The sequence below is a fragment of the Leopardus geoffroyi genome, chromosome D4 (genome assembly GCF_018350155.1).
Source record: "Leopardus geoffroyi isolate Oge1 chromosome D4, O.geoffroyi_Oge1_pat1.0, whole genome shotgun sequence".
In the NCBI taxonomy this organism is placed as follows: domain Eukaryota; kingdom Metazoa; phylum Chordata; class Mammalia; order Carnivora; family Felidae; genus Leopardus; species Leopardus geoffroyi.
In genome coordinates, this window is record NC_059342.1 from 8171282 (window position 1) to 8184719 (window position 13438).

At 40.1% G+C, this 13438-nt stretch overlaps 1 protein-coding gene across 16 annotated transcripts in view; it reads left to right on the forward strand.

The window, feature by feature from the left end:
* Positions 1-13438, forward strand: part of RFX3 (regulatory factor X3) — a 296723-nt gene that overhangs the window by 179850 nt on the left and 103435 nt on the right. For 11 of the 16 annotated variants that reach the window (XM_045468771.1, XM_045468777.1, XM_045468779.1 and 8 more), the window contains 2 exons: positions 1966-2004; positions 11419-11677. In XM_045468771.1, coding sequence (XP_045324727.1) covers positions 1966-2004; positions 11419-11677 — 298 coding nt within the window. The remainder of the gene's footprint in view (positions 1-1965; positions 2005-11418; positions 11678-13438) is intronic. The other 5 variants (XM_045468776.1, XM_045468783.1, XM_045468782.1 and 2 more) reach the window with 1 other exon arrangement.

Sequence of the window (13438 nt, forward strand, 5' to 3'; positions counted from 1 at the left end):
TCTGTATCCATTCATCTATGGATGGACACTTGGGCTGGTTCTATATCTTGGCCATTATAAAAATGCTGCAGTAAACATAGGGGTGCATATATGTTTTTGAATTAGTTTGTTTTGTTTTCTTTGGGTAAATACTCAGTAGTAGAATTACTGGAGCGTATGATAATTTTAGTTTTAGTTTTTTTGAAGAACCTCCATACAAGTTTTCCACAGTGGCTATACCAACTTACATGCCCACGACAGTGCACGAGGGTTTCTTTTCCCTACATCCTCACCACTCTCATTTCTTTCCTTTTTCATTCTATCCACTCTGACAGGTGTGAGGTGATATCTCCTTGTGGTTTTGATTTGCATTTCCCTGATGATGAGTGATACTGAGCATTTTTTCATGTGTCTGTTGGCCGTCTGTATAACTTCTTTGGAAAAATGTTTATTGAGGCCTTCTGCCCATTTTTAATTGGATTATTTGCTCTTTGTGGTGCTGAGGTGCATAAGTTCTTTATATGTTTTAGATATTAACCCCTTGTCAGATATGTCATTTGCAAATATCTTCTCCCATTCAGTAGGTTGCCTTGCTGTTTTGTTGATGGTTTCCTTTGATGTTCAAAACCTTTCATTTTGATGTAGTCTCAATAGTCTCACGTTTGCTTTTGTTTCCTTTGCCTGAGGAGACCTATCTAGCAAAGGCCAAGGCCAATGTGAAACAAATTACTACCTCTATTTTCTCATAGGAGTTTTATGGTGTCAGTTCTTACATTTAGGTCTTTAATCCATTTTGAGTGTATTTTCATGTATGGGGTGGGGACCACCATTTATTGAAGACGTTGTCTTTTCTCCCTTGTTTATTCTTACTTCCTTTGTCATAGATTAATTGATCATATAAATGTGCCTACATTATAGGCTTATTTCTGGGCTATTCTGTTCATTGATCTCTATGTCTGTTTCTGTGCCCGTATCATACAGTTTTGATTCCTACAGCTTTGTGTAGTATATCTTGAAATCTGGGATTGGGATACCTCCAGCTTGTTTTTTCTCAAGATTGCTCTGGGTCTTTTGTGGTTCCAGACAATTTTAGGATTATGTGTCCTAGTTCTATAAGAAACACTGCTGGTATTTTGAGAGAGGTTGCATTGAGTTTGTAAACTGCTTAGGGGGTAGGATGGACGTTTTAACAATATTAATTCCTTCAACCCATGAGCATGGAAGGTCTCACCATTTGTTTGTGTCTTCAGTTTCTTTCATCAGTGTTTTATAGGTTTCACAGTACAGGTCTTTCACCTCCTTGGTTAAACGTATTCCTAACTATTTTATTCTCTTTGGTGCAGTTGTAAATGCAATTATTAATTTCTCTTTCTGCTAATTTGTTATTAGTGTGTAGAAACACAACTGATTTCTGCGTATTCATTTTATATCCTGCAGCTTTACTGAAATGTTACTTGGTTGTTTTAAATACATCAGGGAAGGGGCGCCTGGGTGGCGCAGTCGGTTAAGCGTCCGACTTCAGCCAGGTCACGATCTCGCGGTCCGTGAGTTCGAGCCCCGCGTCAGGCTCTGTGCTGACAGCTCAGAGCCTGGAGCCTGTTTCAGATTCTGTGTCTCCCTCTCTCTGACCCTCCCCCGTTCATGCTCTGTCTCTCTCTGTCCCAAAAATAAATAAACGTTGAAAAAAAAAATTAAAAAAAAAAAATTTTAAATACATCAGGGAAAACGATTGGAACTAAGCGGAAGTACTGTTAACATGGTATTCCCACAGCTTTCTTGGGGGTGGGGGGAGGGTCTTTTTTTTCCTTTGCAAAACATTTTTGGGCTTACGTGCATGTATGTGGTTGCTCAGTTTTTGTTTTTGCTTTCAAGTGTGCAAGACGGTATTATTAGCCATCATTACAGTGCCATACATTAGGCCCCCCAGAACTTACTCGTTAACTGAAAAGTTTATGTTTTTTGATCATCATCTCCCATTTCTCCCAGCTCCAGCCCCTGGCAACCACCATTCTACTCCCTGTTCTTGTAAGTTAAACTTTTTATATTCCGCATATAAGGGAGATTATATAGTACTTATCTTTCTCTACCTGACTTAGTAATTAGTATTATGTCCTCAAAGTTTATCTATGTTTTTGCAACGGCTGAATGATACTCCATTGTTTATATGTATACCACATTTTCTGTATCCATTCATTCATCTGTTGATGAACAAGTTAGGTTGTCCCCACGCCTTGGCTGTTACGAACAATGCTGCTGTGAACGTGCAAGGGCAGACACCTCTTTGAGACACTCATTTCATTTCCTTCAGATGTACACCCAGAGTGGCATCGCCACATTATATGGTAGCTCTGAAGCAGGACAGAGTGTCCAGAAACAGCCCATAAATTCAAGCATGTACCGTCAACAAATCCTTGACAAAGGCACAAGAATACACGATAGGAAAAGGGTAATCTCTTCAGTAAATGGTGTTGAGAAAAGCTGGGTATCCACATGCAAAAGAATGAAATTGGACCACTATGTTACAGCACTCAAAAAAATTGAAATAGATTAAAGACTTAAGTATAAGACCTGAAACTACAAAACCCCTAAAAGAAAACATAGGGTGTAATAAGCTCCTTGACATTAGTCTTGGCAGTGATGTTTGAGATCTGATACCAAAAGCACAGGCAACAGAAACAAAAATAAACAAAGTATACTCATTAAACTAAAAGGCTTGTCTGCACAGAAAGGAAACCATCAGCAAAATGAAAAGGCAGCCTACCAAATGGGAGAAAATATCTGTAAACCGTATATCTGAAAGAAGTTGCTATCTAAAATACAGAAGAGACTCGCACAACTCTAAAGCCAAAAAAAAAAAAAAAAAGAAAAGAAAAGAAAAAGAAAAAGAAAGAAAAAAAGAAAAAAAAAAAAAACGGCGAATAATCCAGTTAGAGAATGGGCTAAGGACCTGAATAGACATTTTTTCAAAGAAGACATACACACAGCCCACAGGTACATGAAAAAGTTCTCAGCACCGCTAATCATCAGGGAAATGCGATTACCAAAAAGACAAGAAATAACAAGTGTTGGTGAGGATGTGGAGAAGAGGAATCCTTGTGCACTGTTGGTGGGAACATAAATTGGTACAGCCATTATGGAAAACAGTGTGAAGTTTCCTCAAAAAGTTAAAAATAGAACTACCCTTTGATCCAGCTCGGTTTTTCTCATTTATAAATTTAGACCAGGGACTCTGGATCAAAATCTTTTATGATCCGTTTCAACCACAGTTGTTTTGAGTGCACATGCACTTTCCTGACTTATGTTGTCAGGACAAATGTACTTACTACGTGTATCTTTTTGCTGTGCTTAAAAAACCATTTGGGAGCGATGGAAATTTTAGTAATGCTCCTCTGGGTTAGCTGCAATTGGCTAGAAAACTCCTTTATAACAGCCGACTTGAGACTTTTGAAAAAACTCAGACTAAAGGAGCTAATAGTTGTGACACAGTACTTTTTTCCTTCATACCTGTGAGATAGGGGTTGCACGTTTTTAATATCCTTCAGTCCAGTGGTTCTCAGAGTTCCACAGACCAACAGCACTGACCATCACCTGAGAACTTGTTAGAAGCGCCAGCCTGGTTCTATAGGATCAGGAGTTTTGGGAGCGGGGTCTCATAATCTGTGTTTCAACAACGCCTCCTGGTGATTCTGATGGATGCTCAAGTGTGAGAACCACATTCCTTTATTATAGAAAAAAAGAATTTAAATACAAAGTATAAACATCCAGTTATCTGCATGTAATGGTAATAGGATGATACAAATTTGAAGTTTCAATTCCAATACCTTGTCCATTATCAACATGTATAGTAATGAAAATCCTACGGATGAATGAGAAAGTTCAATTAGTTGCTGCCAGAAAGCTTAACATTCATTCTTTCGTTTCCTCCCTAGTTGTTTTGGCAACAAATCAATAAATGCATTTAGTTTTTACTTACTTGAAATAAGCTTGCCTTCTGAATGTAAATCAAGCCAAGTGTTTTGTTAGTGATTCTGAGTAGTATTTCTTACTTTATATTTTAATCTGTTGTTTTTCATTCTTGGGTAATAATAAGAGGTTACGTGTCGTGTCACGTGAATTCCTTTCTGAGCTACTGTTTTCCCCCTGGTGTCTTTCACAAAATGGATATGTCACCGCTCCTCTGTTGCATCCTCTGGCTTCAGTCTGACTTGAAGCATTCAAGAGGAGATCTGTTTGGAAACTCAAATAAATCATACGTGCTGGCCAGCCAGAGATTATATACTGTACGAACGCAGTTTGTGGAAGGTTCCAAATAATGTGGCTCCTTCCATGTGGGGCATTTGTGATGCACATAAAACCTTCGTAATGGAAAACTGTTGAAGGCAAGGCTCTTGATTTCAAGCAACAGAAACCAACTCTGGCTTCTTTAAGCAAAACACAGGATTTATTGAAAGGTGTTTGTGACTGAAGAAGTCTGCAGAGTATGACTGAAAAGGGTGGGTAAGAACGATGTTAGGCAGCCCCCAGACCATAGATAAAACCCCATCCACGAAGTCCAGGGCGCCTCTGGTACCACTAAATTCTGCTCATGACTATGTAAGGGGGGTAGCAGTTCTCTTTTTTGAAAAATATTTACTTATTTATTTATTTATTTATTTTTTTTTTAAAATTTTTTTTTTTCAATGTTTATTTATTTTTGGGGGGACAGAGAGAGACAGAGCATGAACGGGGGAGGGGCAGAGAGAGAGGGAGACACAGAATTGGAAACAGGCTCCAGGCTCTGAGCCATCAGCCCAGAGCCTGACGCGGGGCTCGAACTCACGGACCGCGAGATCGTGACCTGGCTGAAGTCGGGCGCTTAACCGACTGCGCCACCCAGGCGCCCCTTTACTTATTTATTTTTGAAAGAGAGCATTGTGGAGAGAGAGAGGGAGACAGAGAATCCCAAGGAGGCTCCACGCTGTCAGCACAGAGCCCAACACGGGGCTGGAACTCCCAAACCATTAGATCATGACCTGAGCCAAAACCAAAGTCGGACGCTTAACCGACTGAGCCACCCAGGTGCCCCAGCAATTCCTCACCCACGTGATTCACCTAAGGCCGATTAAGTGAGATAATATATCTCCCACATTTAAAAATAATTCCTCCTAGTTCCCAAATTTTCCAAGTTCTCCGTGGTGCTCTCAAAGTTTTAGAAAATATTTGAAAGACATTCTGGCTACCTTCAGTTACCTATTTCCTCGATCTACTCCACTAAATCAAATATTGCTGTCAGGACACTGAAACACTCTGGCATAAGATCACCTCCTACCATGTCTGATGAACATGTTCCAGAATCATGTCACATGACCCACCTGCAGCACTGGGACCCGTTTGCCACTCCCTCTTCTCGTGGTTTCCAGCTACCTCCTTGGCTTCAGGCTTTTTTTTTTTTTTTTTTTTCAGGTTATTTCTCCGGCTGGAACATTCCTTCACCTTTCCGGACCCAAGCTTCCTCACCCCTGCCCCACTTTAGTACTAAATTCAGATTTCTTGCCAGAGTCCATAACAGTGTTTTTCAAACTTGTACACTAGCATCCACAGTCAGATGTACATTTTATACTCAGGTCAATGCACACGTGAGCATATGCATACACACACCATGTATTCATATGATAGAAACAAACGTTCCTCAAAATAACCCTTCGCCTCACTAGGTATAATATGCTAGAATGTCGGCTGGCTATGCTAGTCCCTTTTTGTAATGCTGTTGTGACCTGTTAAAACTGTAAATGTGACCGACAGTTTAAAAAAATATTTAAGCTATTTGCATGCTTAATTTTTACCTACGTTTTAAACCTCATCTCTTTCTAATGTCCTTCTCATTTCTAATTTCTTCCTAAATATCAGGATCTTTGTCGTGTTGTGACTTTGCACATGCTGTGCTCTCTTCCCGATAGGTTTTTCTTTCCGCTTTCCATAGAGAGGACTCCTCTTCCTCTTTTAGTTTTAAGCTACATATCTCTTCTTTGGGGTTACATTACTTGACTACTATGCTCCCTTCCATTTATTATCTTTCGTATTCAATTTTTATTTCATGAACTTAGGAAAATTCCTAATTATCTTATTTCATATATTTGTGATCACCTACTCCTTATATCATATAGTCCTTAATGACAGTAGATGTCATGTCTGTTTTGTTCCTTTTATTCCGGGTGCTAGAATAGATGCCCAGTAAATATTTGTTAAAAGAATGTGTACAGAGTAGCCAGTGAAGAATAAAACATTATACCAATGTAAGATATTATAATGGTCCACATTACCATAGTCTGTCTTCATAATAAATTTTATGTAATAAAACTTGCAAGATATTTTATTTCCTTAATTTACCATTTTCATGCCATTGCTTAATTTTATAGTTGACTGGCTTATTGGTGGGAGGATATTCAAAACCTGGGTAAGACACAAAGCACGTAGTTTGCAGATATTATATAGCTGGACTTGTGGATAAGACACTTGACGCTAAAGAAAATAGAAAATAGGTTATAGCTAAGGTAAATTGACATAATCATTCTAGTAAATAAGCGGGCTGGGACTATTCAGGGTCATGCTTAGCCAGAGTGTATGCTGAGGCATGATGGGATACAAACAGCACTAATTTCCTGAACTCACTGGATCAGTCCTGACATTCACACAGAACCTTATAAAAGAGTCAGCTACGAAGAAGCTTCTGTCCGCAAGCATGCACATACCTATGTATTTACCTCCATTACTGGATACACAGGCAGAACAAGGAAAGTGTTCTCTTCTGCTGTAGAAATAATATGACACATTATTTTCGTAACAGTCTTTGGCAATCAATAAAGAACGAGCAAAGGGAACACAGTAGCATTTTTCAAATGTGCACAGAACTGCCTGGGAATTTAGCTGTTTCCGAAATGTGCAGTCCAGAAATAGTGAGCTGCTTTCAGCCTGATATGCCAAATATTGAGTAATTTTCTGGAACGTATGTGTTGGAAATTTGGGGGGGGGGGGTTGGGAAATAGCGTGCAAGCCATAACTCACATGTATTCATGACACGTTATGAAAGATAGGCTGATCTCAGGTATCAGAATTAAAGAGTCGTTGCTTCTACTACGTAAGAAAGAACTGTTTTGGCTGTTGTCTGCTTTTTTTTTTTTTTTAACATACATTTTTCAGTATTTATCCAGGAGTTTAGAGCATGCAGACATGGCAGAGAACTTTAGGAGTTATCTGTGCATGGCTCTGGCTCCAGCTCCAGGCAGAAATCCAGCACTGGGTTAATGCTTATCTTCTTAACCTTTGAAGGGCAGGACTAAAGATATTGTGGTCTGCCTCTGTGACCCAGTTTAAGAGTCTCCTCTCTTCCCACTGTAAGTGTTGATTTGTCAGAGACAAATTCAGAAACCGTTCACGACACTTGATTTCGTGATAAAATGTGTTCTTCCCTGCCCCTCCCCCCCCCAGCTGAAATTGTCAGTCTTTACCCCAATACATGTGCAGTAGCCAAGACTTTTCCCCCCACGTGATGTCAAATATGGATGAGGCACATTCTTCAGTGACTTTTCCCCTCCTCGCGTTCTTTTCTCACTTTCTAGCTCACGAATCATCTCTAACTACTAGAAGGATGTATGAAAATAAAAGTCGATTGCCATATTTTCATACTGATTTGCGGGCTGTAGAGATTTTGTATACCTACGGTGCATTTGTTTGTATTACCCTTGTTCACTGAGTACTTAGTATATCGAGGAGGCATGTCCAACAGATGGAGTGATTCAGATCCCTCGGAGTGTTTCTCTTATGATACAGTGGCGATCTACTCTACTCTACTCTTGGCTCTTCCATGATCGTAGACCCTCTGAACTCCAAGTGTGAGGTGGTTAAGTATCCTCTGAAACAACGCTGCCCTGTCCATCTCTCCTTGTTGATCACTCTGCGTCCGTCTTCTGCGATTGTGGTGCTAGGAGATAGTGAGCTCAGGTGTAAGGAAATCCCCGGTAGCCACAGGAAGTTCATACATTCCCTGGACCACTTTGTAGAGATTTCTTCCCATGGTCGTTCACAAATATTTTTGACATGCATGAAAAGTTATTTCTTTGTGATGAAATGGTTGAGTGCAGACTCCCAAATCTTTTTTTTTTTTTTTTTTTTGTAGCTGTTTGCTTTGGGCAAGGCTATGTAATCTATCTAACCTTTTCTAAACAATTACTCACCTTGTCTGTGAAATAGAAATTAGAATAGTACCCATCTCATAGAGTTGTAATGAGGATTAAATGAGTTAACATCTGAAAAGCACGTAAAATAGTGCCTGTTGCATCAGAACTGGTCAGGAAATATTCTCTATTATTAGCTATTAGGTGTTTCATTTGTGAAATCAAGTTAGTGCTAGGAGCACGCGTAATCATTTTGTTTGGACCATGAAAAGGAAGGCCAGCAGCATACCCACCTTTGTGGAAATATTTATTGTCACCTATTTATTTCTACACTTTACTTGGCTTTACTTAAATAGCAACAAAAGACGGTTATTTTCAGCGCAATGAAATAGGGTCATTGTCATATTTGGATAAATTAAAGTGACCGCATTTCTCTTTTTTACCTGAATTTGAAATCAACATGGCTATTCTTTGAAATATAAATGGACTTCCAGTTGGGAAAGAGAACCGTGATGTATATGTATTTTAAATGGCATCTTTCTATGTGTAAAAAAGCGTTCTCTGTGGAGTTATTTCAATCATCACCCCAAACTAAATTTTGTACTTGGATCTGTGCTCTTTCAGGAAAGCAGTAACTTTACCGAGTGGAGAATACTTTTGGAACATCTTTTTTATTTTACTAGAATATACATTATAAATTATATTACAAGTACCCATTGTAACGGGTTTAAATGACCTGCTTTCAGTGATACCAAAACATCTCGGAATAGTTTACGTAACTTCTCATGTGTTCACAAAACAAAGAAGGATTTATGTTTTAGAAATTGATGAAAGTGGCTATTATGTCAAATATACTTTTAAATAGAATCGTATTTTTATTTGTTGACTAGTGTGCCTGCTGGATACCAGCAGGTGCGTTAAGTGTTGAGGGCACAGATGGGAATAAAATGTGATTTCACAGGAGTACGGAGACATGAGGAAATTAGCAGTAAGTGCATTACTGGAAATTAGCAGTAAGTGTTTCAGGTTTGCACAGCATGTTGGGAGACGACAGGGAACAAAACGGAACAGCCCTACTGGGAGTGGCCATAGAGGGCAAGGGGTGCGGAAAAATAATTCTGGGAGGAACCAGTGAAAAGGTCAGCGTGGTGTGAGTGAGGAAAGCGTTTGAGGACATGGCTAGCCCCACGTCCGGAGAGCACGGGGGGGCACCGGCCCTCGCAGCTTCCTGTAAGGCAGATCAAGGGTTTAGAATTCCTTCTGGAGGCCAGGGAGATTCATGGAGAGGTTTTTAAGAGAACTTTTATTTTCGGATTTGGATTTTAGAAAAGTTAGTTCCCCTGGCAGCAAATCTGAAGATGGATTGGAAGAGAACCAAGTTAGAGGAAAGAAAGCCGGTGAGACGGCAATTACAATAGAGAATATTGTGAGCGAAGGCCGTGAGTATGAAAATGGAAAGGAGAATTGAAAGATTATTGAGAAGGTAAAATTAGGAAGACTTACTGACTGATGTCGGGCTGGACGAGGAAAGAGTCAGTAATAATTTCCAAAGCTGAGGACGGTGGTGCTGCCCTCCGCCCAGAAGTGGGGGGACTATGCAAAAAGGAGCAAGAGAGATGGAGAATTTCTTTCTAATCGAATGTTAAATTTTACACAGGGGACTTCCCATGTATCGTGGGGTTTCCTGGTAGAGATACTCAGGTGGCTGTTAGAAACCAGATTTTAAATTCTTAAAGATATAACCACAAAGTAGAGAGAGAGATTAATTTAGGTAAAGTCATTTACTATGAGCATGGTAAAAAGAGGTGATCTGAATAAAAAGGAGAAAGAAAAAAACTAAAAATGGAGACCTCAGAACCTCTTAGTATTTAAAATCCCAGAAAGCTGGAGCTTCCAAAAGGTTCTTGAAAGGTAATGGTGGAAAAAAGTGGAGAAGAAATGCTGTAGAAACTTAAGAAATGAGAGAGGTTAGGACCGAGTTATTTTATATATACATAGAGGAGAGCTGAGAACATAGACACCAAACTATCAGGAGTGGCTAGCTCTGGGGGCGCCTGGGTGGCTCAGTCAGTTAAGCGTCCGACTTCGGCTCAGGTCATGATCTCACGGTATGTGGGTTCGAGCCCCGCGTCGGGCTCTGTGCTAACTGCTCAGAGCCTGGAGCCTGTTTCAGATTCTGTGTCTCCCTCTCTCTCTGCCCCTCCCCCGTTCATGCTCTGTCTCTCTCTGTCTCAAAAATAAATAAACATTAAAAAAAAAATAAAAAAAAAAGGAGTGGCTAGCTCTGGAGTGTGGCAGGTTGAAGAGAATGATGATAGAACCGGGAATTTTAATATTTGAGTTTTTGATATTTGAATTTTTTTAAGTAAAAGTATTTTATACCTCTCCGTCCTACTTTTGCAACTTGTGGTGAGCTTCTAATTATTTCAGAATGAGAAATGAAAAGCCAAAGTCAGGTTAAAATTTGAGTTAGAGTCCATTGGAAATGGAAAATACATCAGGCAAATAAGCTACTTAATCAGAACAGGAGAAGGAAGGAAAGGGCGCCATGGAGCGGTCAACAACGTTATGCTACAGACTGGTCAAAAAAGATAAGGATTGACTGCAGCCTTTTAGCTTGGCATTTAGATTTGGTCACAAGTGACCTTATTAAAAGCAACTGCAATGAGAAGCCAGGGCAGAAGCTTAACTCCACTTGTTGCCAAGTGGAAAGTGAGGGCATGCAAAGATGGCACAGTCTTCTCCTCCAACAGAAACCTGAGTGTGAAGGAAGAGAAGGGGGTAGAGAGCGGGACTGAGGGTCCAGGGTGAGTGAACTCTTTGCTCAAGGTCCTTATGGTGGCCAGAAAGAGATCCAAGCCCGCTCCCTTGGTCATGAAAGCTGCTTGCCGGCCATCCAAGAGTGGGGAGTAGCAGGGTGAGTTGACTCATCAGCCCCCTTCCTAAAACTGGGATCCGCAGGAAGTGTTGTAAGGGATCAGACAAGTTGTTCAGCAAGATTTCTTACATGGACGAGACCTGAACTTATCTCTACGCTGGAGGTAGGCACTAGCTGAGGGCAAAAAAGCCCTCAAGTACAGAGGAATGTTGAGGTACTCTCATTTGGGAAGTCAACCCAACTATGTCCGGAGTCAAGTTTCATGCAAAAATGCCAAACTTGCCTTGTTCCAAAGGCTAATAAGTTAACTGATGTCATTTAAACATATATTCACGCTAGAAAAAAAAAAAAATCATTCAGGTGATAGAAATAAGCTACTAAATTGCTTCCTTTCTCCTTCTTCTTCTAAAGCCGAACAACAACTTACCCTTACACAGAAACGCAGATGTACAGCCAAAACACTGGAGGGAATTACTTTGATACTCAAGGGAGTTCTGCGCAGGTGACCACCGTGGTTTCGTCCCACAGCATGGTGGGCACCGGTGGGATTCAGATGGGCGTCACCGGAGGACAACTCATCAGCAGCTCTGGAGGAACCTATCTTATCGGCAATTCTATGGAGAACTCTGGTCACTCAGTGACACACACTACTCGGGCCTCCCCAGCGACAGTAAGTATTTCAGTTTTGACTTGTTCCATTTAGCTTCTTGCTAGCGCCTACGGTACATTCTCCTCTCTGGAGGGGAGAAAACAACACAGACTGGGCTGGGCAAGACGGTGTCGAGCAGTTTGAGTACATGTGGTATTATTGTGCAGAACAATATTGATGTTGTGCCCCCCAATTAGGTGAATTGGGAAGTTGTTATTAATAATGGAAAGATGGGTGTGTCTTACTCATTAATGCTGATTTTCATAGGCTTCCTTCAGTGATATTCAGTAAAATTAATTTCTGTGGAAAGAAATTACTTTCATATTATGTGGATCGACACCGCTTTATGAGATAAAAGCCAGGAAGTAATAGAGTAAAATACAACTTAGTTTGGAATTTTCACGAACAGTGATATTTATGTTAACTCATCACTGGGGAAGTTACCATATGTAGAATAGCATTTCCCAAACCTTACATATTTAGTTTGGCCATATTCACACCACCTCTACTGTTATTTACTTAACGTATTTTTAAAATGGATTCACTTCTAAAACTGTGTGTCCTTTTTTTCTAAAGTCCATGAAAACCCATACTTAAATAGGGAAAACAAAAGTGTTTACCCAGGTGCCATATTGTAGAGTCAGTTTGCATTCTGCCACAGAGACGCTTGGGAGAGCACTGATCTAGGTGATTCCAGTGAAAAAACATCCACGTTGGCTCTGATGATAGGCATGAGGAAGCCGAACACACCTACATATTTGAATTTTCACGCTTTGAAAGTTTAAGAAAAATACTTATTTTGACACAAGAAATTGTCATGTGTTGAAAGGCCGTCATAGAAGTAGGAATAGAAAGCGGTGCAGAATTTGATATCATCAAACTCTATCCCAAGGTTTCCCTGCTCACCGCAGCTAAGCGTAAGGAGAATATTCACTGAGAACCGCCCGGAGGAAGTGGCAATGGAATCGAGCTCATAGGTGCCTCATGTAAAGGGGAGCTGGGGATTTGAATTCAGTGCATTTCGTGATCTTACCGTATGTTTTGTTCTTACAACGAAACAGAGATAGAAACACACTTGGTAGAAAATAATTACGAGAGGCTTTATAGCTCTCATTTTATGGATTTTCCTCGAGATATAATATGTACTTGGTAAGTATTTTGTACATAATTTTTTGGTTGGTAATCAATACACGTGTTCATACTTTTCATCATTTAGTACCTTTTCCCTACTCCATTTCTTAAAGCCCATTATATTTAATTTACCATTTCCTGCTAACATCAGAACAAGATGACCTAGCCATTCTGAGGGAGAGCTCTTTTTTGTACTTTTTTTTCTTTGTGTTGTGAAGCATTTCTTATGTGTGTTCGTCTCTTGCTTTTAATAACACTAAATGTGGCATTCCCAAACTTTTTTTGTCACGCCAGGATATTTATGTAGATTAGGGACGCAATCATGGCTTCTCTGGACCTCAGTTCCCCTCGCAGCAAAACAAGGGCTTAGTTAAACCGAGTGATTTCCTAATTTCCTCCCAGCTTTAAAAATCATAATATTTACAAAGGAATTGTAAAATGTTCTAGATGTAAAAGTAACTCCACCTTGACCATTAAAGGAAAAGAGGTAGATTAGGTGCTGGTACTTTATAGCGCGCCTGATAAGGGCCCCCCAGAAAAGTCATTTTCAGTGGAAAGAGAAACACTTGTCATTTATCAAGGCCTTAGGAAGACTGACGAATGGGGAGAAAGAGTTCTTTCCCACTTTGCTTTCATCACCCTCTCCCATGC